We start from the raw sequence: 27,974 nt of genomic DNA, 5'->3' as shown, positions 1-27,974 counted from the left end.
ACAACAACTAGCGCAAAATACTGAATTTATTCAGTTGATTTGACCAACCACATTGGACAAAAGTATTGGGTTTTATTTGCATAATGTAAAAACATACTTTACATAAGACTACTCACATACTTTACAATGTTACAAATATATATATATGAAAGATTCATGAAGGCATTTGATATAAAACATACACAGTATGCTATTTTAATATACAAATGCTTAAAAGAAAATTTACTCATAAGAATTACAAAATCATCAATAATTTACAAAAGTTTTCATTTTTCTTAAAGGTCACATTCTCATCCTTTGGGATGTACAAAAATTATGTGGTTTACACAGTTTTATCCACATTCAAAACATCATGTTTTGAATGTCTTCAGCATAGCATGTACAGTATAAAATGTTTCCATAGGAACACAAAAGAAACTGTCGCTAGTGGCCTGCTGTCAGATGGCTTGTAATTCATCAGTTAGCCATTTTTAAGACACTAGTCCAGCTTATTGCTACAATATTCAAGTTGTTCTAGTCACCCAAATTATAATGAATTCAATGTATACCAGAATTTACCAATAAAGGCTCAAAGAGTTACATGATATACACCAATATACACAAAACAGCTATTCTGAGTAAAATGAATATTCCATACTTAAATAAGAACCAAGAATAGTAATTTTAGGCTACTCTATTATCCTTGCGATTGGTATTTTTAAAATTTTGAGCAAAGTGCACAGTGAATGAAACAGTCAGCAGACACGATCCTTCTGTGAACTCTCAAATTCCTTCCTTAGAATCACATCACCTGAGAAATGAGAACCTTGAGACCTGGTGCATATCAAATAGCTTCACAAGTCAAACACACAGGGCCACTTGGAGGCACATTCATGGGTCACGGGAGGTCACACTGCTCCTTCAAATATGGCACCATTCACTGTACAGGGCTCCTGTGTAGAGGCAGCAGAACCAGCCTCCAGGAGATCAATGCTGTCCTAATTTCGAGCAAACATGTCATCCTTCAGCCATATTCAAGCGTTGGTGGTCCCCGAACAAGATTGAAGTAGCCAGCCAGAGCGCCGAGGTCTATGTAGAGAGAGCGTTGCCTCCTGAGCATCTCAGATTCCTCGGTGCTTCCTGTGCATGAAGAATCTGAAAAGGAAAACATTAAAAAGTAAGTAACAAGAAAACGTGTCAAATGATAAATACCTGTTCCTTCTGCAGTGAAATAAATCTTTGGGGCCTAATAAAACAGTGTCTTAAGCGTGAAAGATGGATCTTTGAACACTATGGCTAAGTTCACATAATATGACATAGAACAAAAAGTTCAAACGGGAGTCAATGGAGACAAGAAATTAGTTAGAAATCCTGGCATATTTTTCCAACAGCCAGATTGCCACAAAAGTCAGACAAGCAGCAAAGAAATATAAACAAGCGCACCAGGCTTGACATCTGGGTTTGGACCTAAATGGATTAAGAATGCCACAGACTTTTAATAAAAACGGAAATCCCTCTTTATGCATATTCAATGCTCCTGGAAAGCATACTGACTTTCCTAAGTGGGAAAAATTTACAACTGGCAAGATTTTAAGCCAAGGAAGATGGAAATGCAAGTTGACTTCAAACTCAGTATTTTATCTGTGCAGGGCAGTGCCATGATGTTCCCCCACCAAGGACTGGGGTGGCTTAATATAAATGAGTTAGGCTGGGCATGGTGGCTCACGCCTGTAATCCCCACACTTTGGGAGGCCAAGGCTGGTGGATTGCCTAAGGTCAGGAGTTCGAGACCAGCCTGGCCAACACGGTGAAACCCCATCTCTACTAAAAATACAAAAATTAGCCAGACATGGTGGTGGGCACCTGTAATCCCAGCTACTCAGGAGGCTGAGGCATGAGAATCACTTGAACCCGGGAGGCAGAGGTTGCAGTGACCCGAGATCATGCCACTGCACTCCAGCAACAGAGCAAGACTCATCTCAAAAAAAAGTGAGTTAAGCAGAACCAATTGCAAAGCTGTCATACTCAATCTGTTTTCAAAGACAAAAGTTGTAAAAAAGCAAGTTGCAGAAAAGCAAGTCAGAAGCATTTTCCAGTGACTGTGCTACCTACACTTGCACTGAAAATCTGTTATAATTTGGTGCTAAATTAGCCAATTTAAAAAAAAAAAAAACATGCTTCTGCTAACCTTGCTGAAATTTCTCAAGCAAGGTATGGTACTCAAGAAGTCATTTTCTTTTTTTCCAAGTGCTTTCATGAACTACATCAGAGGTTTGATGTGGACAGAAAGAGAAGGGAAGCAAGTGTGCAGCACACAGCAGGGTGTCCCTACCAGCAATGTTCTCAGGAAGTTCCAGCTCCTTCCTACTCAGCAGCCTCTTGCGCTCAAAGAGGGCAGAGTCCAGACTCTGACAGCGTGGCTGATCCTCTCTGGGCGGGTTCAGGGCCTCGTGTTTTAGTAGGTCTGCGGCTCTTGGGCGGTGATTGGGGTTTCTCTCCAGGGCAGCTTCTATCAGCTCTCTCATCCCTGGACTGCAGTCATCTGCAATGTCTTCCAGTGGAGGCGCTTGCTTGTGTATCTATCAACAAACCAGCTCTCTTAGCATCAAAGGTATGGAGATACACCCTCAACAGCAAAAGCATGCTAGTAACAGGACCTAGAAAGTAATCCGTTTTCCACTACATGTCCTGCAACGAATGCAGTTCGTGCCCTTAAGCAAGCAAGCTTCCCTTTAATTTCTTTTTTCTTTTCCTTTTGAGACAGGGTCTCTGCTCTGTCGTCCAGGCTGGAGTACAGTGGCACCAACACAACTCACTGTAGCCTCGAACTCCTGGGCTCAAGTGATCCTCTCACCTCAGCCTCCCATGCAACTGGGACCACAGGCCATACACCACCACACCTAGCTAATTTTTTAAATTTTTTGTAGAGATGGGGTCTTGCTTTGTTGCCCAGGCTGGTCTTGAATTTCTGGGCTCAAGAGATCCTTTTGTTTTGGTTTCCTAAAGTGCTGAGATTATAGGCATGAGCCACTGTGCTTGGCCCATTTTAATTTCTAAAGGATACCAGGTTAAACCCATCTTCTGATTTAATGTTACAAAAGATAAGTGATAGGTTTGAATGTCAGTGACAGCTTCAAATCACTGTCCCAAAAGTCATTATGCAGTAACAGGAAAGTGTCTGCTCCTGAATTTATCAACAGTAAAATGGGAATTGCATGTTCCAACACAAGCCACGCTGGTGCGAACATTAATAATAAAAAATGTTTTAAGTGTTCAAAGAACATATACAACTTCCTTTGCTGAAATATTTATGCTACTCTGATGCTACTAAGTAGCATTGCATTATTACACATACAATGGAATAGCATCAATTATCCCAATGCACATTTTAGTAAGCTCCCACTAAAATAGCTATGTTTTCTTTGCAAGAATGGAGCTTGCTTCTACATGGGAAGAACTTGTAGCTACCTGTCATTTCACCATTGCCTCATTCAGATGGGGGTGGTATAGAAGGCAGAGCAGTCTCTCCCAGCTTGCGGGATGCATAACTCAACAGCCCCACCACCCCCAGCCCTGGTTGAACCCCACTTACTATGTACAGGTAGGAGGGATAGGCTGAGCGAGGGTAGCGCTTCACCCAGGGTGGGGTGCCCGTCTGCATGTGGATGAGCGTGGCCCCCAGGCTGTAGATGTCTGCTTTGGTTGAATGGCCCCTGCATAAGATGACCTCTGGGCTCATGTAAATCTGAAAAAGAAGTGGGAAACATTCAGCTTCATTCCCCTCCTTTGTGTGGGTTTCCATTTCCCTAATCGAGTTCTGGAAATTGGCTCATTTGCCTTAAACTAGGAGAATAATGCAGGCATTCCCCAGGAACCATGCAGCTCTTGCTGGAGGTGTCCCTGCAGTCTGATGAAGAACACCTGGCCAGGCGCGGTGGCTCACACCTATAATCCCAGCCGTGGTGGGCGTATCAGTTGAGGTCAGGAGTTCAAAACCAGCCTGGTCTCTACTAAAAATACAAAAATTAGCTGGGCATGGTGATGGGCACCTGTAATCCCATCTACTTGGGAGGCTGAGGCAAGGAGAATCGCTTGAGCTCGGGAGGCGGAGGCTGCTGTGAGCCAAGATCGCACCACTGCACTCCAGCCTGGGAGACAGAGCAAGACTCAGTTTCAAAAAACAAAACAAAACAAAACAAAAAACCACCTTTTTCTGCTTGATCTGGTGGCAAAGAGCCTAGAACCAGGAATCTATCAGGGACTCCCACTCATCAAAGTTCTGCAGTACACTGATCAGGTGCAGCTAAGTTTTCAACTAAAATGCCAATTCCTTTTATATTTAAATGAACTACAAACAGACTTCTTTATCTGTTTGTCATTACACTGCTAACCTTCTAAATATCTGCAATGATAAAAGGCGATAGAAGTCTATAGGGTATTAACACAAATTTCTTGAAAGGGAAAAACTTAAAAAATAAAGTGTAATGTTGTAGAAGTGATTCTAAAGGTCACTTTTTACAAACTATCTGTTATTTTTACCTACCATGTAGCCCAGTGACTAAATATTAAATGCAGCCATATTAACATTGTATAAGTTATATTTGGTCTCGTGAGTCCATGCTGAATAAACGGGGCTGGTTTTATAAACAGTTTCTCTAACAAGCATTTATTTCTGAACTTAAGAAAGAAACAAAGAGAGGTGGGGCATGGTGGCTCATGTCTATAATCTCAGCACTTCGGTTTCTTTTCTTTTCTTTTTTTTTTTTTTTTTGAGATGGGGTCTCGCTCGTCACCCGGGCTGGAATGTGCAATGGTGCGATCTGGGTTCACTGCAACCTCTGCCTCCCGGGTTCAAGCTATTCTCCTGCTTCGGCCTCCCAACTAGCTGGGATTACAGGCATGTGCCACCACGCCTGGCTAATTTTTGAATTTTTACTAGAGATGGGGTTTCACCATGTTGGCCAGGCTGGTCTCGAACTCCTGACCTTGTGATCCACCTGCCTCGGCCTCCCAAAGTGCAGGGATTACAGGTGTGAGCCACTGAATCTCAGCACTTTGGAAGGCTGAGGCAGGAAGGATGCTTGAGCCCAGGAGTTTGAGATTAGTCTGAACAAGATGGAGACCCCTCATGTTTACAAATTAATTAGTTACCTAATTTAATTAAACATTTTTTAAAAAAAGGAACAGAGCAAACACTGGTGACCAGTGATTTGTATTCATGGCTGGTGCAGATATATAGTAGTTAATATCCTAATTATCAATATTTCGCTTGAAACAGCTTGTACACTGTCTGCCATGTGAATAAGAGAAGGGAGGTCAGTGTTTCTGGAACACATTTCAGGGTAAGTAAGTAGAGAACTAGCTTACAAAAACCAGAGAAACTGCCCAGTCTCCCCACCCTAACCCTGCTGAACTCCTTCCTACAAGCCACTTCCGGGCCAGCTTCCTTTTGCTCTCAGCAAATAGGTGAAACTGAGCTCCTGTTCTCAAGCTTTCCCTGCAGCAGAGCCAGAGGACTTTCCAGAAGGACTTTGCTACTAAATATATCACAAAGTTAAAAAATTAATGCACAGCATTGTACCTATAGTCCACCATAGTGTATTGTATACTTAAAAATGTGTTCAGAGGGTAGAGTTCATGCTAAGTGTTCTTACCACAATCAAATAAAAAAGAAAAAGAAATGCAATGGGTATTACTAACTGTCCATAGAGGATGCCTATCTTCTCTCCTGTACGCCCTCCTCCCTGCCAATAAAGCAAGGATTGGGCGGAGTGCCCACTGCTGGTGTAGCCTACAGGGGCTGTGCAGAGGTGGCTCTGCAGGTTCTATGTGACTGCACGCCTAGGCAGCCTGGGGGGATAGAACATCTGTAAGCCTGGTGGCCTGGGTGCTGCCCCTCAGGCAGAGACCCCAGAGCTTCCTGGCTCAGAGCTCTTGTTCCTCAAGCTCTACCAACTACCAGTTAGATCAGGGAGCAGCAGGGCATGATGTTCAAGCACTCTGGCTGATTAGAAGGCATGAAACATTAGAAGCCCTGGTGGGACGAACACAGGGCTCTCTGAGAGTTCTGCACCCTTGGGGCTGGGCACTGGAGCAAGAAAAAACCTTGATGTCAGCGATCGAACCCTTCACCTCTCAACATGTTTATTAGAAAGGGAAAGAGACCGTGTGTGTGCGTATATGTGCACGTGATGATTGTTAACTTACAAAGGTAAAACCCAGCAGACTTAGAAGGATTTTTCAAAAAGGACCAAGTTCTAAAAGTAATTCTGATTTGTTATTCGCATTCACTATGTATTCTTTCTCTGTACCTTGCAACTCAAAAACAGTCTATTCTGTATATGCTGGATTAACCCTGTATGTGTATTACATGGTTACAATAGAATGCTCTGAATACCAATGCTTAGAGAGAGAATTCAAACAGGGGTAACCAGGGTTTGCATTTGGGAGCTATACTGCAGAAATCAGAAATTGTCTACGACTGTGCAGTAGCCACATGATCAAATTCTAACATCAGCCAATCTGCACAGTTGACTAATTAGATCTCCTGGCTCTTTAAGTAAGAAGGGTAAAAGCAAGCTTGTTGAAAGGTTTCACTGGTGACTTCACAACTTTGTTCATTATCAAACTTCAACTCGTGTGTACTAGGCAGATATTAAATGCAGGCTGATTAGAAGACAGTTTATATTTATAAACACCAAGGCTCAGTTTTGCACTTCACAAAAAGCTATTTGCATTTGCCATAACCTGATCCAGATACTACTCAGGAGTAAAATATGTTATTATCTCATATCCATGCATTCTGCTAGACAGCCCCAGAAAGAACACTTCTTTCTCCAATGTTGCAAAATGTTCAACTTCACCACACTGCCAGGAAGAGAAAAGTATTTTCCATCTTTAATACCATAAATAGTTTGTTTTTCAAACTGGTTCCAGGAAAGAGGGTGGTGGAATATTACATATCTGAACTCCTGACTAACGCCAAATATGCTGAAACATTTTCCAAAGAAAACATGTCGTAAGCATTAAGTCTTATTAGATCTCACACTTTGGTAAAGTATTCTTAAGATCTGGGGACTAAGCATTCTTAAAAAAAAAAAATTACAGCTTCCCTTCTGAATATTGTTCTGCTTAAAGGCAACTGTCAAGAATCCTTGCTCGAGTATTTTCAATAATAACTTCAGTAATATTCACAAAAGCAAGGATTTCTTCTGCTGCCCCGGAGAGTGCTGGCTTTGAGAGAGTTGAGAACGGACTTACAGGATCTTGGTTTTTTTTTTTAGGACAAGGTCTTGTTCTATTGTCCAGGCTATGGGTGCAGTGGCATAATCACAGCCTACTGCAGCCTCATCCTGGGCTCAAGCAATCCTCTCACCTCAGTCTCTTGAGTAGCTGGGACTACAGACATGCGCCACCATGCCATTTTTACAAAAAGTAAAGTTTTTGTTTGTTTGTTTGTTTGTTTACTTTTTGTAGTGATGGGGTCTCACTATGTTGCCCAGGCTGGAAGAATCTTGGTTTGAAAGGAAGATAATTTTTTTGTTGCTGCAACCCAGTTAAGTGCAACACGTATACTAGCTAGACTAGACTAAGGGTTGTCGTCTGATTGAACACCAAGACTGACCTGGTAACCCTGACATAGAGGTGCAGCCAAAGACCCTCTCTCTATTTCCTGTGGGCACTTCCAGCAAAGAGAAGGGCATGGGGCTGAGTGGCTCAGGCAGTGAAGCTTCCCCTGGTAGTGGTGAGGGGCCAAGGAGGCAGCTTTTACACCCATTTACCTTCCTGCTTGCATCCAACCTTGTGCCCGTCACAGTCAACTGTGAACTAAACTGCTGTGCCTGCTTGCTTTCTTTTTTTCTTTCTTTCTTTCTTTTTCTTTTCCTTCTTTCTTTTTCTTTCCTTCCTTCCTTCCCTTCTTTCTTTCTTTCTCCTTCCTTGCTTCCTTCCTTCCTTCTCTCTCTCCCTCCCTCCCTCCCTTCCTTCTTTTTTTTTTTTTTTTTTTTTTTCAAAAGAGATGAGGTCTCACTATATTGCCCAGCTGGTCTCGAATCCCCAGGCTCAAGCAAACCACCCCCATCTCCTTGGCCTTTCAAAGGGTTGGGATTACAGGTGTGAGAACACCACGCCCATCCCTAAACGGTTGCTCTTTTAATAATTCAGGTAATTTAAAGTAAGTCCTCCCACCAAAGAGTGAAGATCGCTGGAGTACCACTAAGGCTTGCTCCTCATTGCCTTGTCTCATGCTTCCTCGTTGGTGCTCACAAGAACCTGCCACATAGCAGATGCTCAATGGATACTTGCTAATTGAATCAACCAGTCAGCCTAATGATGTGAATGTTAAATATATTATTTGGGAGCCCGTGAATGCATTTTTCAGAATCTCATTTAGAGTCAGGAAAGAAAGGCTTTTCTGGGTCATTTTTTGCTTCACAGATGAGTTAAACATGAGTGCTATTTTACATCTTTAAATAAGATACATTTATGCTCACTACTTGAGGTTTATTATAGGATTCCTAGGCTCAAAGAGAGGCCTTTAGAGTCCTCATAAATATTAATGACCATAATTAAGACTGTCATTGAGCCAAAACTCAGTGATATTAGTTATATCAGTAATATATTTTAATAATGTATGTAGCATTATAATTTTTTAAAGTTATGTAGTAGTTAGACCTTAGGATTAGACTTAGAAAGAACTGGGTTCAAGTCCAGGGTCTGTCACGGAGTGACTCTGGACACTTTATTTTAATCTCTGTAAACTTATTTCCTTTATTGTAAAATGAGAATAACAATAGTATCTGCTTACAATAATAGTATTTACAACAACTGGGTTGTTGTAAGGATTAAATAACATACTGCTTTTTAAGTGCTAAACTTATTATAAAGTTAACTATAATTCTATAATTATTATTAAAGCTGAACTGTGGGCCAGACACAGGGGCTCGCACCTGTAGTCCCAGCACTTTGGGAGGCTGAGGCGGGAGGATCACTTGAGGCCAACAGTTCACGACCAGCCTGGCCAACATAGTGAAACCTGCATCTCTACTGAAAAAAAAAAAAAAATTAGCTGGATGTGGTGGCACATGCCTGTAATCTCAACTACTCAGGAGACTAAGAAGCGCTTGAACCCAGGAGGTGGAGATTACAGTGAGCTGAGATCATGCACCACTGCCCTACAGCCTGGGCGACAGAGCAAGACTCTGTCTCAAAAAAACAAAAACAAAAACAAAACCAAAACCAAAACCACACAAAATAAAGCTGAACTGTGGATATGATCTATTTTGAGGGGCTTTTTTTTTTTTTTGAAACAACATCTTGTTCTGTCATCCAGGCTGGAACTCCTGGGCTCAAGCAATCCTCCTACCTCAGCCTCCCAACTAGCTGGGACTACAGGCGTGTACCACCACACCGAACTAATTTTTTTTTTTTTTGAGATGGAGTTTCACTCTTGTTGCCCAGGCTGGAGTGCAATGGCACGATCTTGGCTCACCTCAACCTCTGCCTCCCGAGTTCAAATGATTCTCCTCCCTCAGCCTCCCGAGTAGCTGGGATTACAGGCATCTGCCACCATGCCCAGCTAATTTTGTATTTTTAGTAGAGATGGGGTTTCTCCATGTTGGTCAGGCTTGTCTTGAACTCCTGACCTCAGGAGATCCGCCCATCTCAGCCTCCCAAAGTGCTGGGATGACAGGTTTGAGCCACCGTGCCCGGCCTGAACTATTTTTTTTAATAGAGATGGGGTCTTGCTATGATGCTTAAGCTTGTCTCAAAGTCCCGGGCTCAATTGATCCTCCCACCTCAGCCTCCCAAAGCACTGGGATTATAGGCATGAGCCACCACACCTGGCCAATATGATCTATTTTGACATTACATTGTTTACAAATGTTCTATATTATACATATCAACATGTATATTATATTACAAATACTATTATGTATTATAAATAACATAGCAGAAAAATATAATAAAAAATCTAGTGCTAAACTTAGTACTTGACACAGAGCAAGTGCTCATTAAATGTGTTCCAAGGAAAATAATGATTTAATGCAATGGGTTTCTTCCCCTTCTTGTCCTTCGTTCCCACAATAATTCTAGAACATTTTTTCCTTTTTATTCTTAATAAAATAGTAACCCTTTTCATGTGAACATAATTACCTCTGTTCCTCGGAGGTCCTTAGGAAAATAGACATCTTCGGTCATTTGAACACTTAGGCCAAAATCCACCAAAACAGCTTTTGTGGACATGAAAACAATGTTGCTAGCTAAAATGAGAGGAAATTTTTTTAAGATAAAATTTTTTATATACTCATAAGTCAAATGAAAACATTATCTAAAATAATAATGAATCTCCAATCAGAAAAGACTGAAATGCTTCCTCTAGTGAGATGGGTGTATTATATTCAAAAGAGGAGAATGAATCTCAGAGTTTAGGTGAAAATCAGTTTGGATCCATCAAGAATTCAGCCAATGTGGGTATGAATGATTGTAGCCATTAATAATGTTCAAAGACTTGAGTTTCAAACTCTAAGACATAAGCATACTGTTGTCAAGCCACTTTTCTAAAACAGAAAAGTAAAATACCTATCTTTTTTCCCAGTAAAAGTTGTGCCACTCTAATTTAGTACTGGCTATTAAAGGTTTACCTATTTCCTCATCATATCAGACTCCTAGAAAACAGTTAGCGAAGGTGTGTTTAATGGATTATTGTTACATTGGTATACAAAATGAAAGAGGTATTTGTTTCTCAAAAATACTTGTCTCTGTGTTTGTATGTTTTTAAGTAAATTGCTTTTTTTTTTTTTTTGAGACAGAGTTTTGCTCTTGTTACCCAGGCTGGAGTGCAATGGCGCCACCTCAGCTCACTGCAAACTCCGACTCCCAGATTCAAATGATTCTCCTGCCTCAGCCTCCCAAGTAGCTGGGATTACCAGCACCCACCACCACGCCCAGCTTTTTTTTTTTTTTTTTTTTTTTTGTATTTTTAGTAGAGACGGGGTTTCACCACACTGGCCAGGCTGGTCTCCAATTCCTGAACTCAGGTGCCACTTGCCACAGCATCTCAAAGTGCTGAGATTACAGGTGTGAGCCACCATGCCCAGCCTAAATTGCAATTTTAAAAGCGTTTTTAACAGAGCAGTACCTAATAGGTATGTAGCTATAACCTTTCAACAACTGTTGAAAGTAATCTTTCCTTATGACTTTGAAAGCTCTAGTAACCCCACATGATTCTAAGATATGTCTCTGGAGAAGGAAGACAGACGGTGCTCTGAGGGAGCTTTCCACCCTCCATGGAGGGTCTTCGGATTACAGGAAGGAGCTTGTTTGTCTCCTGAATAACTAGTCTTTTTGAGCCAAAAAGGTATATGTCCAAAGATACTTACGTTTAATATCATGATGGATCACTTTCTTTGAGTGCAGAAAATCGAGTCCCTTGAGAACATGCTTTGTCACCCAAATAATTTCAAATTCTCTCATTGGTCCACAGCTCTCCAGTTTCTCCAGAACAGACCCTCCCTCGCCTGCTTCCATAAAGAGATGGACGGTTTCACCCCACAGGACTGCGCCATACAGCTCTGCGATGTTCTCGTGCCGGAAGCAAGCCTGGATTTCCACATCAGATGGCTTAAATTGATCTACTGGGATCTAGAACACAAAAATACGAGTGAGATTCTAAATAACCCCAAAGTCACCTTAAAAATATATAATATAGGTCAATGCAAAAAACAAAAGGCAAATAAATGCCCTCAAGAATACTCTGCCCTGTGTGAAAATGGACTGCCCAGTTACAATAATGTTCATCTTAGATCTGCCTTTAACTATGTTAGCTTCAAATATAAAATTCAGAACAAGAAAATAAAAAACAAAATAGTGAGTTATTCTTTTCATTTAGAAGTCAGAAATCCATCCAAAGTTTTAAAATTACGAATGAATCAAAAAAGAGATAATTTCCCACCTATTAGACAACAGTATCTATGGTCCCTAGATTTTAGGTCGTATTTTCAATATTTCAGTTGGTTGTGAGATAATATGAAGTGTTTGTTGCCACAGTTCATACTCTATTATAGCAATGTATTTAAAATAAGCACTGGGGCTGGGCACGGTGGCTCATGCCTGTAATCCCAACACTTTGGGAGGCCAATGCAGGCAGATCACTTGAGGCCAGGAGCTCGAGACCAACCTGGCCAACAAGTCAAAACCCCGTTTCTACAAAAAATACAAAAATTAGCCAGGCATTGGTTGTGCACACCTGTAATCCCAGCTACTCTCTTATTACAATAAGAGAAACCAAGACATAATATTTGGCAATTATTTATTTTATTTTTTGTTAACTCAAAAGTGAGTGTATTTTATTTTGTTGTACTTTTTGAAAATTTAATTAAAGCAAAACAGACATACAAAAAAGTGTAAAAATGATGGGTCCAACTCAGTGAATTATCAAATGAACATACAAATGTAACACCTAAATCAAAATGAAAAACCACGTCAGGCCAGGCGTGGGGGCAAGTGCCTGTAATCCCAGGTACTTGGGAGGCTAAGGCAGAAGAATTGCTTGAACCCGGGGGACAGAGGTTGAGGTGAGCCGGGATTGCGCCACTACACTCCAGCCTGGGCGACAGAGCTAGACTCCATCTCAAAAAGAAAAACAAACCAAAAAAACACACAGATGTCTATTAGCATTCAAGAAGCCCCCCTCTTGGCCCCTTCCAGTCGCTACCCTCCAAGAGTACCCACCATCCTGACATCCAGTAGCATAGATTTTGTTTTGCTTGTTTTGGTCCTTTATATTAATGGAATCTCATACAGAAGATCTCATTTCATGTCTGGCTATTTGGGCTCAACATAATGGTTATGAGATTAATCCACATTATTATAGTTGTAAATCATTTATTCTTTTTACTATCCAGAATTTCACTATGTAAATATATTCCATTTCAGCATTTTGGAAGTTTCCAGTTTGGGACCCTTACAAATAGTGCAGATATGAACATGCTAGCACATAGCTTTTAGTTTTTGGTGGCCACGTGGACAGGTCTCTGTGGAGTGAGTGCACCTACAGGAGAGGAATTGTTGAGCCATAGGGGGTGTGAATGCTCAACTTATGTAGATACAGTTTTCCAAAGTAGTGGCACCTTGGCAGTTATTGTTTAATAAGAAGGGATAGGGGCTGGGCGCAGTGGCTCATGCCTGTAATCCCAGCACTTTGGAAGGCTAGGCAGGTGGATCACTTGTAGTCAGGAGTTCGAGACCAGCCTGGCCAACATGGTGAAACCCCGTCTCTACTAAAAATACAAAAAATTAGCTGGGTATGGTGGCGGGTGCCTGTAATCCCAGTTACTCGGGAGGCTGATGCAGGAGAATCGTTTGAACCCAGGAGGTGGAGGTTGCAGTGAGCCGAGACCCCGACACTGTACTCCAGCCTGGACAACAGAACAAGACTCTGTCTCAAAAAATAATAATAATAAAAATTAAAATTAAAAATAAAAAAAAAGGGATAGGGTCTTTTCAGTCATTGATGTATTTAAATTCAGCCCTTTAAATCTGCCTTCCTGAAAAGGCTACCTCCTCCCAGTTTCTGCCTCTGCCTGGCCCCCTCCTCAGTGGGCGGAATGACAGGAGAAGCACATAGAATTGCTCCTACTTTGCAGGATGGCTCTTCTCTACTTCTCTCCAAGAGTGATGATGTTATTTATCCAAATCAGTGCTTTAAAAACCAGCACTTATCCTTTTAATCATCTAGATTAAAATCAATTATGCATCTAAACAGAGATTTTAGGGCTGAATGGCCCCAAGCAGCCAATACATCCAGAAAAACAAATGCTTTGAGGCAGTGCACCCTCAGATAAGACCCAATCAAAGGATAAAAACCTTTGGTTAATGCAAATGGACAAACAAACAAAAGCCAGAATGCCAAACACACAGTGTGGGTTATCTAGGTAGAAAACACGTACCAGTTTACACGCCATTCTTTTCTTCGTCTTTATATCTTGTGCCAAGTATACCTTTCCAAAGGCTCCCCGAGGAATAAAATCAGAACCAATATTCCTGTAAGTCAGCTTCCAAGGGATCAGGAGAACATCGGAATCTATTTGGTAACGTCCATTTTGGGGAGTGATGACCTACAACACAATAAAAATGTGAGAGGGTGAGAACTTCAGTCAAGTTGGCTTTTTCTAAGACCCACCTATTAGGAAGCTGGTTATTTTAGCAGCATTCTGATACACAGTTATGAAATTAATGTCACTGTGCTTAATCCTACCAACTGTACAGAGACTATATTTAGAGCTTGAGGAAGTCAGAGAGAGCATGTAACAGACACAGGTGCCTGGTCAGACCTGGTCATATTTCCACCTACTCATGAGTAATTAATTGCCAAATAGAACTTTAAAAATTATTTATCTAAAAAAGCATGACTACGGCAACCAAAAGGCTGAAAATAAAGATTGCGTAAATATAAACCGTGCCTGCAGGTTGACTTGTTTCTATTACAATGTGCGAACCTGTTAGTCCACATAGCTATTACTCACACATGACGCATACAGAGAAAGAGCATCAAAATTAACTGATGATCACGGAAGATTTTGGAAAACCACAGCATATGCCAGAGCTATGAGTTGACAATGCTATGTAAATTAAGTGAGGGCAGAATTGCTTCTCATCTACTTACTCACTTAATATCTATCGCATGCATTGTCTCTATTGCGTGCAAAATAGGTGCTAGGCACTGTGTTTGGTGCTGCGGAGGCAGCCATGAACAAGAGATGGCTGATCCCTGACCTCCCAGGGTTCACAAGCAAGCCGACTCTTAGAACTAGAAGTTTTGAAACTAGTTGATTTAAAAAATTGAGAGACAGCTGGGAGCAGCGGATAATGCCTGTAATACTAGCATACTGGGAGGCTGAGGCAGGAGGATATCTTGAGGCCAAGAGTTCAAGACCAGCCTAGGCAACATAGCCAGACTTCATTTCTACAGAAAAAAATAAAAACACAATATAAATTTTAAAATAATAAAACAAAAATTAAGAGGTCTATTCTGACAGCAATGTGGGTTCCAAGCGCACAGGCATTTGTCAAAACTCGTAAAATTGGACATTTAACATCTGTGTATTTGACTATATATAAAATATATTTCAATTTTTAAAGAGGAAAAAATTAGAAAAGAAAATAATTGTAATTAAAATTAAAACAAAATAATATGGTAGTTCATGGGAAATGCAATCTGGAACGCATGCCTGTAACATGTCCAAAGTGTTCTTTCAAGGGATAAATCGCCTCAGTACCACTTTCTCCTCAACGTAATCAGTAATATTACAGCTTCTGATTCTGAACTCAGGAGTTATGAAACTTCTTTTTTTTTTTTTTTTTTTGAGATGGAGTCTTACTCTGTTGCCTAGGCTGGAGTGCAATGGCACGATCTTGGCTCAATGCAATCTCTGCCTCCTGGGTTCAAGGGATTCTCTCATCTCAGCCTCCTGAGTAGCTGGGATTATAGGTACGCACCGCCACGCCTGGCTAAATTTTGTATTTTTAGTAGAGATGGGGTTTCACCATGTTGGCCAGGCTGGTCTCAAACTCCTGACCTCAAGTGATCCACCTGCCCCAGCCTCCTATAGTTCTGGGATTACAGGCGTGAGCCACGGCGCCTGGCTCAGGAATTGTGAAACTATCAAAGGACCTTAACTTATTTCAAGTAACAGAAGAAGCTGAACAACTAGGTGCGGTGGCTAACGCCTATAATCCCAGCACTTTGGGAGGCTAAGGTGGGAAGACTGCTTGAGGCCAGGAGTTCAAGACCGGTCTGGGTGACACAGTGAGACCCCATTTCTATTTTGTTTAAAATTTAAAAGAGGCAGCAGCAGCAGCTGAAGGGAATGTGACAAATCCCCAGATCTACCACATGGGAAGAGAATGAACTCCTGATTCATCTGCAGATGCGTGGGACTTCTTACTCGGGACACGGCTGCAGAAATAGTTCTAGTAACTGTAAGGGCCATTCAGTCAGCTCCACCACTGCTAATTTAGCTACACATCCCACAAACAGATGTGTTCACTATTAGTCAGGGAATAAAGCAGAGACTACCTCTAATGCTTATAAATATGAAGTCATTAAATTTAGAAACTATTTACTGAGTGCTTCTGCTGTGTGAGACCCTGTGCAGGGCCCTAGAGCTAACATGAATAAGTGCAGATGGCGGTCTTGCCTTGTTTGAAAGATGACTTCCTTTCAAGAAGTATGCAGCCTCTGGTCGCTGGAGGCCTCTTTTGCAGCATGCTGAGAACATGATAGATTTAGTCCCTTTTCACATTTAGACAGAACCCTACTCACGACACTCAAGAGCACTTGCTGATTTTCCCTTTCTTATCATTAAATATTTACAGGCCTGATTTCACCGCACCCTCCAGCGAACCATCTCTGTGTTTAACTCATCTTCATGAAAGTTTTATTAACCTAAATTTGTTATAACCCAACTTAGGTTTTTTTGTTTGTTTTTGTTTTTGTTTTGAGACGGAGTCTCGCCCTGTCACCCAGGCTTGAGTGCAGTGGCTAGAGTGGAGTTGCAGATCTTGGTTCACTGCAACCTCCGCCTCCCAGGCTCAAGCCATTCTTGTGCCTCAGCCTCCCAAGTAGCTGGGATTACAGGCAAGTGCCACCACACACAGCTAATTTTTGTATTTTTAGTAGAAATGGGGTTTCACCATGTTGGCCAGGCTGGTCTGAAACTCCTGACCTCAAGTGATCCACCCGCCTCGGCCTCCCAAAATGCTGGGATTACAGGTGTGAGCCACCTGTGCCTGGCTTATGACCCACCTCGAACCAGTGTCCTGTTATTCTGTCCAAGAGGACAAAAGATAATTTCAGCCATTTGTTGAGTGCTAAGTACAGCAATGTGCTCAGTACTTCAATATATTATCTTATCGAAGTCTACAACAATAGTCTGAGGTTAACTACTATTTTTATCTCCATTTCACAGATGGGGAAACTGACTTCAAGAGGTTAAGGAACATGCTAGTTAGTGCCGGCATTAGGATTTGAACTCAGATCTGTCTGACTCCAAAGCATATCTCCTAGTCTGGGTAAGAGCCTTATATATTCCAGAAGGCCATAATTAAAGCTGAGCTAAGATGAAAACCCAGTTATTAAATGCCGGATTACAAAGATAACTCAGTTATTTATGTTTACATTATTTTCGGAGCATACCTTAGCCTTCTCCTCTATAGATCAAATAATGCAAGTTCCTTCGCCCCCATTCACCCCTATTTTATAACTTCCCACATTCTGGGGACCCTGCTTTCAATGCCTGTGAGTTCTCCTAGGCTCCTTTCATGACTGGCCCTGATTTTCTAGTGTAATGTGCAAGTCCTGACCAGTTTGTAGTTCTGCAAATGCCTGGTTCTTCCCCTAGCCCCGGATCCCCCTGTATTTAATTTGTGTGTGTGTGTGTGTGTATGTATGTGTGATGGAGTTCCGTTCTTGTTGCCCAGGCTGGAGTGCAATGGCATGATCTCAGCTCATCGCAACCTCCGCCACCTGGGTTCAAGCAATTCTCCTGTCTCAGCCTCCCAAGGTACTGGATTATAGGCATGTGCCACCACGCCCAGCTAATTTTGTATTTTTAGTAGAGATGGGGTTCTCCATGTTGGTCAGGCTGGTCTCGAACCCTGTATTTAAATTTTAGATGGGTGTTTTTCTTCTTTCTAGGGGCCCGTATAAATTTTTTTTTTTAAGACAGGGTCTTGCTCTGTCACCTAGACTGGAGTGCAGTGGCCACATCACAGCTCACTGCAGCTTCAACCTCCCAGACTCAAGCAATCCTCCCACCTCGGCCTCCCAAGTAGCTGGGACTACACATGTGTGCCACCTCACCTGGCTGACTTTTTTACTTTTTGTGGAGATGGGGGTCTCACTATGTTGCCCAGGCTGGTCTCAAACTCTTGGGCTCAAGTGATCCTCTGGCCTCAGCCTCCCAAAGTGCTGGGATTACAGGCGCGAGCCACCACACCCAGTGCTATCAAACCATCTTAGGGAACTCTATGCTGCTTATCTCTGCCAGTTCTTCAACTTACCAAAATCATCTCTAAAGGCAGGCATTATAAGCACATTTTCTATTTCCTCATCCAGATCACCATCATTTATACTAAACAACACTGGGCCAAGAAGCAGCATATTGAGAAAAATTTTTAAGTATTATAGTAAGAATAAATTCTACAAGTGACCTGTGTGATATGCTACTATGAAACAGACATGGTATTGATCTATATTCATGCAGGCATATTATCTAGCACAAAGGCTAAGCTAGCTCTGTCCTACTCTGTTGATCACAACAAATGGATCCTCACATTCAAAATATGGCTCTAAGATAGACACTAATACAAGCTTGAGTTCACAGGGTCCTGCCCAGATGATGAGACAGTTAACAGTACAATTCATGAGAAGTCATGCACACAGTTGGAAATACATGTGAAAGAAGAGAGAAGATCTGGGGAACATGCAATTTAAAAAATTTTGGAAGGACTGTCATAAGGAAGGGGTGTAACAATTGTATACAACAGTAACTCCCACAATGCCTTGCGTTCATTTAACACTCACTATGTGTAACCAGGTCACGTGTATTCATTAATTGTTCCAAATATCAACTCTATGGAGTGTCATGATGTTATCCATTTTATGGATGAGTAAACTGAGGCAAAGACGGGTGAAATGACCAGCCCAGGGTCACACAGCTAATCTATTTCAGAGCTGAACTACATAACCCTGGTACTTTAATTCAGGGCCCATCGTCTTCACCACTGCTCATCATATGCACTTTTTTTAATGGCCAATAAGTAGGGCTTGCACTAAACGGTCAGAGATGAATTTTGGTTCTATATAAGGAAGAGAACTTTCTTACAGTCAGGACTGGACAAATAGGAAACTCTGTGTCCCAGTGTGTAATGAGCTCCTTGTCACAGTAGACTTTCAAGAACAGACCAAAATGTTCTACCAGTTATTGGAGATGATGAACAGGGTGATTTGAGTACAGACAGAGGGCTGGACTCAAGTATCTTAAAGGCTTTTTCAACTCTGAGAAGCCATGACTCCATGACTAAGCCCTAAGGAACATCTTCAGCTCTCACACTTATAAAGTTGTAAAAAAGGGGTGAAGGTTTTGGGGTCCTTCAGTCCCCATAAAACCACCAAAGAGTTGAGTGTTTGGAACCCATTTTAGATTATTTGTTTCTGGACCAGATTATGAATCAGCGTAGATGATAAATAACATGCAGCACTCTTACCCAAAGCAATTCCCAGGTTAGTCTCCCAAAGCTTCTTCCCCAGGTTTTGCTGGATGTTGGTGGGATCCTTAACAAATATTATTTTTAGTCAAATCACACACACAATCACTGAACATGCCTGTTCTTCAGGATGCTTTTGTAATTCCTGGTTCTGCACCCTGTCTGAATAACTATGGTGTTGTGGTTGTTGGCTGCCTGAACACATCAGGTCTCTATGTCTCTGGGCCTCTGCACATGCTGTTCTCTCCACCTGGACCCTGTCCACTTCATCTAGCTGACTCCAACTCAACACTTCAGACTGCAGCTTAGGCATCAATCCTTCTTGGAAGGCTGTGCTGACATTCTCCTTCCTTCTGCCACACTCATGGCTATGTAAAGGATCCTGCCTGTGCACTGCCAGAGCAAACAGCGTGCAGATGTGCTGGGAAGCAGCACACTCTACTATAATTGCCTATTCATCTGCATCCTGCATGCACCAGGCAGCAAGCTCCCAGAGGCACAGACTGTTCCATATTTTCTCTAGCACCTGACGCACTGTAGATGTCCAAGCTCTGTCTAGCAAATGAATAGGTAAATACTTGAATGAAAGTTTCCCCATCCCTAAGTAGATACATCGTATAGATGGATTTTACCTAGGAACCAATCAGCTGCTATTTTCCTAAAGCCAAGAGAGAGCAGCAAATGAAGCCCAATAAGTAAAGTTTTGATAGGGTAGTGGGTGGAAGATGATGGGAACAGAAAGATCTTGAACACTGGGTGGTTCCAATGTTCCACGTGAGGATGAAAGGGAGCTGAAAGCAAGCCCTGCCTCCCTCACTACTGTCTTGAAGTGACTATGATCAGAGACGACAGTCCCAATTCCTAGGCTATCATTTATGAAGCATGGAGCTCTGATGGGTTACCTAGCAGGCACAGCAATGTAGTCCATCTTTAATGTGAGTGGCAGGAAAGTCAACTGCAGCCCTCCAGAGTCATCGACCGCTGGGTCGATTTGCCTAGTGAAGCCATGTCTAAGATCCAATGGATTTTAAGGTCCTCCTCTTATTCTATTCTGTTTTTTAGTCTTCTTGTTTTATATGTTATATTCTTGATCATTTTAAAATAAAAATCTTTTTAAAGTTTTTCAAGATCCCTGCTTTTACTTACGTATTTGTTTATTCTTAAAATTTTTCCTGGCCAGGTGTGGCTCACGCCTATAATCCCCACACTTTGAAAGGCCAAGGCGGGTGGATCACCTGAGGTCAGGAGTTCAAAACCAGCCTGGCCAACATGGTGAAAACCCGTCTCTACTAAAAATACAAAAATTAGCCGGGTGTGGTGGCAGGCGCCTGTAATCCCAGCAACTCAGGAGGCAGAGGCAGAGGCAGAGGAATTGCTTGAATCCATGAGGCAGAGATTGCAGTAAGCCAAGATTGCGCCACTGCACTCCAGCCTGGGTAACAGAGTGAGACTCTGTCTCAAAAAAAAAAAAGAATTCTCCTTAATTATGTACTTGTTCATTTAAAGAGCACAGGACCCACAGCAGGTAATGACAACATTTTACTCAAACCCTTTGCTGATACACTTTTACCCTCATCCTAATGTCTTAGTCTCTCTCCTTTTTAGGATTAACTTTTCTGGCCCCACTCCTAAAAGACTTCAGAATGCTATTTCTTTGTATTTCTTCTAATTTTCCTGAATTCCTTTCTGTACATTCCCAGACAGGCCAGGGAATAAGCAAACACACCTAAGTCTTTGCATATTTACAAGGAAGAATAATTTGGTTTTTTTCTGCATATTTTCATTTAAAATACTCATTTTTTACAGAAGGAGCAGGATTTTTAAAAAATTTAATTCCCATTTTAACAAATAAACACGTTAAAAATGAGAGAAATACACAAACAATTATATTTCTCGGTATAGACATATATATAACTTTGAATCTGAGTTCTCCAACTATCCTTTATTTGGGAAAATCAGATATGGCTTCTAGTTCAAATGATTACTTCTCATTTATAAAAGGAAGAAATATTCTGAAGGTAAAGTACTTAGTCGACTATTAAATAGAGCTTGATAGAGCCAGACCAAAGCAGTCACACAAAAATGCAAAATATTATCTTGCTCCATGGTGAGCTATGGTTGAATATGACTGGCTTCTGACAAAACAATTCACTACATACCTGGCCTAAATTACTCTGTTGTTTTTAATTAAATGAATGTGGTATGAAAAAAAAAATAATTAAGTACTTTGTCTGGACTCTGCACTCATTCAGCACCGACTTTCCCCCAACATTAGCCATTTTGCCATTTAGATACACCAAAAGAAAGGGCGTCACTTTCATCAATAAGCATGTTTTGCAAGTTACCACCTACTCCTTTGCAAATTATTCTTTTTAAAAATATTAGGTTACCTTTAGCCAGCACCTACGTTCACCTCTGACATACTAAAAGCCTGACAGAATCCCAGGCACACCTAAACACATCACCTGATCTACTATTATGGCAACAAAATGTTGCCACAATATTTTGCATGATTTGCATACTTGCGATGATTAAGCAAATATATCACTTGCCATTCATACTTTGCCAATTAAAGAGAGTGAATCTGTGGATAGCTATTTACTGCCTACATACTACATTTTTGCAATAAATGAATTAATAACATTTCAAGATGTGACAAGAAAGGAACAAATAATTCAGCCTTCAAGATGAATTAGTGACAAAGTGTTTATTCCCCTCTCAGACGAAGGAGTCTCATTAAGCCTTTCTTTTCTGCATAACTGATGAATAAACTTTTTAGTGAATTGTTAAATTAAAATACGTTCTTCTTTGTTGTTGTTGTTGTTGAGACAGAGTCTCACTCAGTCACACAGGCTGGAGTGCAGTGGTGTGATCTCGGCTCACCACAACCTCCACCTCCCAGGTTCAAGGGATTCTCGTGCCTCATCCTCCCAGGTAGCTGGAATTATAGGCAGCCGCCACCACGCCAGGCTAATTTTGTATTTTTAGTAGAGATGGGGTTTCACCACGTTGGCCAGACTGGTCTCTAATTCCTGACCTCAAGTGATCCACCCACCTCGGCCTCTCAAAATGCGGGGATTACAGGCGTGAGCCCCTGCGCCCGGCCAAAATACATTCTTCTTAATTATCTATTTGTAGAAATACTACTAAAATATGATCAAGATTCTTTAAATAGAACCTTTTAATGGAGACTTTTTTTTTGCATCTTTAACATGGAAGTGCTTCTTACTGATGATTACATTTTTAAAAATCATGCCTGCCAGCCCGTCTAAACCAAATTCAAACGCCACTCTGCATTAAATGAAGCTGCAGTAGGAAAGCTGAGCACATAGCACCCAACTGATCGGAATGAAACGTACCATGTTTAATAAAATTCCAGATTCCTGTGGTCGTTGTCCATAAAAATGCTTTGCAGTGTTGGATATATGGTTTGCAAAAGCAAGCAAATCCTCCACGGTTCCATATCTGACTGATGACAACCATGGTACCTCTTGGCCACTAAGCAGCAGAGACTTAGAACGCTCATCATTTTGATTGCTGTCTTGACACATGGTCATTAGACTGGGTTCATAAACTGCTGGTTCTTCACTTGCATAAAGATTTTCCATAATGTCTATTACATCAGACACATTTAAATGTTTAATTAATAAATCAATTTCTTCTTTATTGTCACTTCCAGTGCTCATGTACTCCATTACTGTTGCTCTTTCTGGAGAGTCTAGGAAAGAAAACACAAATACTTAGTTTACAATATGTGTATTTGCATTCAAGACCAATGGGAAACTGACATACAAGGATTGGCAACAGGATTTTATATGCTTTTGTTCAGAAAATGAGGATTCTGTGTCAACTGTGTGTATGAATTCAAGTTGACAGTGCAGAGTTGAAAGGGACCTAAGATAACCTGTAGCCCAGCTCACTTTGCAGAGGGGAAACCTGAGATCCAGAGAGCTTACTCTTACTCACAGAGTCAGTGGTATCAGCTACAGGCACTGAAAACAAACTTTCACTAAACATACACACGAATCAAGAGCAGCTCAGGAATCTTTGAAGACTTCAGGCTACCAGCTCTTTAGGGCTTCCAGCCTTACACAATCCAGCTATTCCCCCAAAGTGGCACCCTCCCTGCAAGAATCGCTATGGCTTTTTTATGCCTCCGGTGACTTTAAAGAAAAATAACCTCTTCACTAAACGCAGGAGCTAACTTGGCAAATAAAACTCAGGCCCTGAAAGCCAGAAGCTGGAAAAATGGATTTCAATCTACACAAATTTGATGGCAATAGGTCAAGTTTCAGGAATGATTCTTATGCAAATGAGTTAAACGGCTAATTGGAAGGATGACAGGAAACCTTGTTCTCCCAGTGTTGAGTATGAGAAAGATGATGATACATTTAACCTATGATTCAGCTGTCCTCCCTTAGGACCAGAATTCTTTAATAGTGCAAAGCAAACATCTTGAGGGTCCCAGAAGATTAATATCTAAATAAATGGCCTTCTAGAAGCTGTGAGTAGTAGAAAGAAGCCAGGAAAGTCAAATCTATCATAAGCAAGGCCAAGTGACTGTATTAACCAAAATTGCATTTCAGCTCTTATATACAAATCAGCTGCCACACTTGGAGATCTGCAGATGAGAAAAAGAAAGTAAAGCAAGGGTAAAAACTGACGTTGTTACTCAGGATTTTAGAACAACTCTGTTCTGAAGGAGAAAAGACAAAAGGCTCTAAGATCTAAGAGAATTTCAAGGCACATTGGTCTACTTAAATCATCGATTGCACTCCCAAAAGCACAGCCTCCTTCTGAAAGGTATTTCAAGTTCTGAGAAGCACAAGCCTTTAACACACAGGACACTCAGGGCTAAAGCCACGCACCTCTGATCAACCTGGAGCTTCATTTCAAAGCTCCAGGAAATGCTCCACTGCAGAGCCACCTGCATGCATGACCCAGCCATCTGCCCCTCAGTGAATTTTATTTGACAAAAGAACCATGCAATTTAGTGTCATCATTCACTTACTTGATGGTCATTTTCTGACGTATGAATTGTGTCTGAGGAAAGCAGTCTAGCATCCTGCAATCCAACATTCCTCTGGTCTCAGACTGCTTGGAGTCAAATCTCATTGCCTCCCTCCACACCCCCATTTACTGCTTGCATGACGTTGAGCAAGTATCTTCACCTCTCTCAACCTCAATCTTCCCCATCTGTAAAATGGAAGTAATAACAGCACCTACCTCATGAGGTGGTCGTGAGGATTAACAGAGTTCGCGCTCATAAAGTGCTCAGTGCAGTGTCAGGGGCATGGTAAATAAGCTGTGTCATTTTTAGCTGCTTTATATGCATGAGACAGAAAAGTACTGAGTCAGACTCCTGGCTTTGCAGATACTGCGTTAGCTTCCTTTCTTATCTGCAAATGAGATGTGGCTACCTATTCCCCTGGCTTCTTCGCGGTAAGAAGATTGCATCTAAAACAAGACATAAAGAGAGAGAAAAAAAAGGCAGAAACCTATGCTTTCATGGCTATTATCACCACAGTGAAATCTAGAGTGAGGGGGCAGCTTCCCCTCCCGAGATCTTGCACATCTTCGAGGGAGATTGTGATTCAGGTTCTTGGAGTCTACTGAGTTAGGAGAGGAACTTCTTAGATTATTGGAGGAACATTTGACTTCGGTTTTACTGAGCCGTTTAGTTGCAGTTTCTGCTTGTCGATTTACTGGAAACACAGAAGTTAAAAAAAAACAGCCTAATTTGGGGCCTCAGGGGTTGAAAGGATCCAAGTCTCCTGGACTTATTTATCAAATAGATGACTTGACAGAAAAAAAAAAAGTTCTCAGTACTAACACGAATCAAGAAAGAAAGAGGAAAAAAGTCCACACAGTTCAAATTCACTCTGCTGATCCGGGAAGACAAATTTTAGAGGTTTTTTTTAAAAAAGAAAATAGTAGTAGTGGTATTCTTTTTATTCTTTATTCTTTTATTTTTTTAATTGGGGGGTTTTCCTGCGAGGACTGGAGATTCTAAAAGACAAATTCTAAAAGAGCTGTAACACAAGATTTTAGTTTTTAAACCCTGCAGAAAAGTCTCAGGCATTTATATGTAAAACCCAAGAGCTTAAACACACACAACCACACCCCTAAACTGTGAGTTGCCTGGAAAGGGGAGAGGGAGGGAAGCAGGACCCGGGAGGTGAAGGAGTGTCTGACGCTGAGACTTTTCTCAGTGCCTGCATTAATTCCTTAGCAACACAGGGCCCCTGTCACGCAAATCTATGTTCCCCAGAAACCCTGCTGACCAGTTCGCCTGCTAACTGCGCCTGCAAAAAGCCTCAGCACTTTCCAGCCTTAATTAAGCACACAATATGCTAATGGTTTCTGAGTTATTCATGATCTGTACCCATCTAGATAAAGTTCAGATTGTGAAGGTACTCTAGTTTGCAATAAAGACCTTTAGTATAAGATGATTTTTCCTTTGACACAGTTTACAATAAAAGTCCTCATAAAATTCCTACTTCCTAACCAAACAGAAAATTATGCCAGCTTTTGGAATTGGAGAGATGTGCAAATACAGTCAAAATTAGTTACACTGAATTATTTCAGGAATCAGCAATAAAATCACGAGGAAATTCTGTTCCTAAACATTAACATAATACTCTTGGCTGCCTCCATATACATAAACAAAATGTGAGTGTTTCCTGGCAAGTGTGAATGAAAATGGCCAACGTAACAGCATATGCTTCTGCCTAACAAAGAATAACTATTCCTTGTGTTATTTCTCATTTAAAATATTTTTTTAGGCCGGGCGCAGTGGCTCATCCCTGTAATCTCAGCACTTTGGGAGGCCAAGGAGGGTGCATCACCTGAGGTCAGGAGTTCAATACCAGCCTGGCCAACATGGTGAAACCCTGTCTCTACAAAAATTAGCCGGGCGTGGCAGCGGGCGCCTGTAATCCCAGCTACTCGGGAGGCTGAGGCAAGAGAATCGCTTGAACCTGGGAGGTGGAGGTTGCAGTGAGCCGAGATCGCGCCATTGCACTCCAGCCTGGGCGACAAGAGTGAAACTCCGTCTCAAAAAAAAAATTAAAAAATTATATATACATATCTATCTATCTATCTATCTATCTATCTATCTATCTATCTATCTCCTGCCAAAATAGTACATTCTCCCTCAGGGCACATTTCTGATTATGTTTTTGCTCTCAAAAAGCCGCGGATTATGCGTTTCAGGCGTATGGAAGTTAGGACCGACACTCTGCTTCAAAACCTCTACATGCCTCAACGTTCCCATTTGCTTTACACGACAAAGTCCTCATGGGCCGTATGCCAGACGTCCTGCACACAAACCTCAATCCGCCGGAGAGAGCTGGGGGCGTCAGCTGGAAGTGGATTACACGCTCCTTGGCACAAACGACTCAGGCCACAGGTATGTAAAGCAACTGCAAGAGCCTTTCTGTCCCTGTTTTTTTATCAAGAGCAGCCTTTTATCTTGTCTTCCCAAAAGTGAAATAGACAAGCATCGCAACGTTTCACTCTTAAAGGCAGCCAGTGGCCTTCCCCTGTTAACTATGGAGACAATCCCTAGGGGTCCTTCTCCGCCCAGAGCTAGAAAAATTTCAGAGTCCTGATCATGCACTATCGCTCGAAAACAACTTTCGTGAAAATAACTTTTTTTTTTCTCCTAGTATTCTTTCTTAGACCAAAAGCCCAGCCTTCGTGTTCTGCTATGACCCCTTTAGTCACGGGATAGAGTCCAGATTACAAACTTGAATTTAGTTCCAGCCATTCACAAGTCTCTGGGCTCCGCCAACCCACACTCCCACTCCTCTCCTCCTGGTTCTCTAAGTCAAGGGAGCCTAAAAGGCTTATAAATTATCAAAGCACCCAGCATTTGGGAGGATCGGGTCCTCCAGCCTCCGAGCTGCACTCACCGGGTCTCGGGCAGGGAGAGTGCGGCCGTCCAGGCAGCGTCGGCGGCGGGAGGCGCAGTGACAGCGGGTCGCCGCTTCCCCGCGCACTGCCCAGACCAGCACTGCCCTGGCGCTGCGGATACGGGAAGGAGGAGGAAGGGGGAGGAGTCGCGAGTCTGCACCCCGTGAAACCCTTGCGCAAGGTGCTTTCCAGCTGTGCCTGGTGCAGCCGGCGACCCGCGAACGCAGCTGTGGGCACGCCCCCACCTCTTGCCATGCCAGAGTTTTCCCCTCTGCTGGGGGCACCCTCCATTTCTGCATGGGAATCCCCGGGGCACCCAGACGGGACGCGACCCGAAAGACACGCCGGAGACCCCCAACCCTGGGTTACCTGCGGCCTTGGCGCTCCCACGCCGGCCAAGCGCTCCAGCCGCGGCCCCCCGAAGGTTCGGTGCGATGCTGGCTGCAGCCCTGTGGGAACCGGGCACGCCGGACCACTGGGATCCGGTGGCGGCAGCGGCAGAAGCAGGAGCCAGGGCGCCGGACCCCAGAGCGTGGCGCGCAGTCCAGAGCGGAGCGGACGAGTGAGTCCCGCGTCGCCCGCACGCCCAGACCGCCCTGCTCTGCCCCTGACTCACGGCGTCTGAGCCTGCCCAGGGGCGGCGCAGCGGACGCCAGCCACCGCCTCCCCGACTTTTCCATTTCCCCCTTCTCTCCGTAAACAGAAAGAGACTGCCCGGTTGCAGGGGAAGCCAGAGCCCCCGCGCTGGGAAATTCCGCGTCTCCCCCCCCCTCACCCCGCCGCCCCTCATTTGCCCTCTGGGCGCCCGG

At 42.5% G+C, this 27,974-nt stretch overlaps 1 protein-coding gene across 9 annotated transcripts; it reads right to left on the bottom strand.

Annotated features, from left to right (window-relative positions):
• Positions 1–8: 8 nt before the first annotated feature.
• Positions 9–27,974, bottom strand: MAP3K8 (mitogen-activated protein kinase kinase kinase 8). Of its 9 annotated transcripts, none has more exons than XM_024254046.2 (9): positions 27,535–27,667; positions 24,475–24,705; positions 22,608–22,966; positions 13,929–14,096; positions 11,361–11,622; positions 10,135–10,241; positions 3,572–3,724; positions 2,312–2,558; positions 9–1,134 (listed from the first exon to the last, which is right to left on the bottom strand). In XM_024254046.2, the coding sequence occupies exons 3-9, from the start codon at positions 22,941–22,943 to the stop codon at positions 1,004–1,006; spliced, it is 1,404 nt and encodes a 467-aa protein (XP_024109814.1). In that variant the 5' UTR covers positions 22,944–22,966; positions 24,475–24,705; positions 27,535–27,667; the 3' UTR covers positions 9–1,003. The 9 variants fall into 9 exon arrangements, with proteins under 9 accessions (XP_024109814.1, XP_024109812.1, XP_063583599.1 ...); XM_024254044.2 differs by lacking the exon at positions 24,475–24,705 and adding an exon at positions 24,260–24,444 and having other exon boundaries at positions 27,535–27,656; XM_063727529.1 differs by having other exon boundaries at positions 24,475–24,571; positions 27,535–27,643.

This window comes from Pongo abelii, chromosome 8 (assembly GCF_028885655.2).
Source record: "Pongo abelii isolate AG06213 chromosome 8, NHGRI_mPonAbe1-v2.0_pri, whole genome shotgun sequence".
Taxonomy (NCBI): domain Eukaryota; kingdom Metazoa; phylum Chordata; class Mammalia; order Primates; family Hominidae; genus Pongo; species Pongo abelii.
Note: the sequence above shows the minus strand (reverse complement) of the source record. Positions and strands in the feature narration are given on the sequence as shown.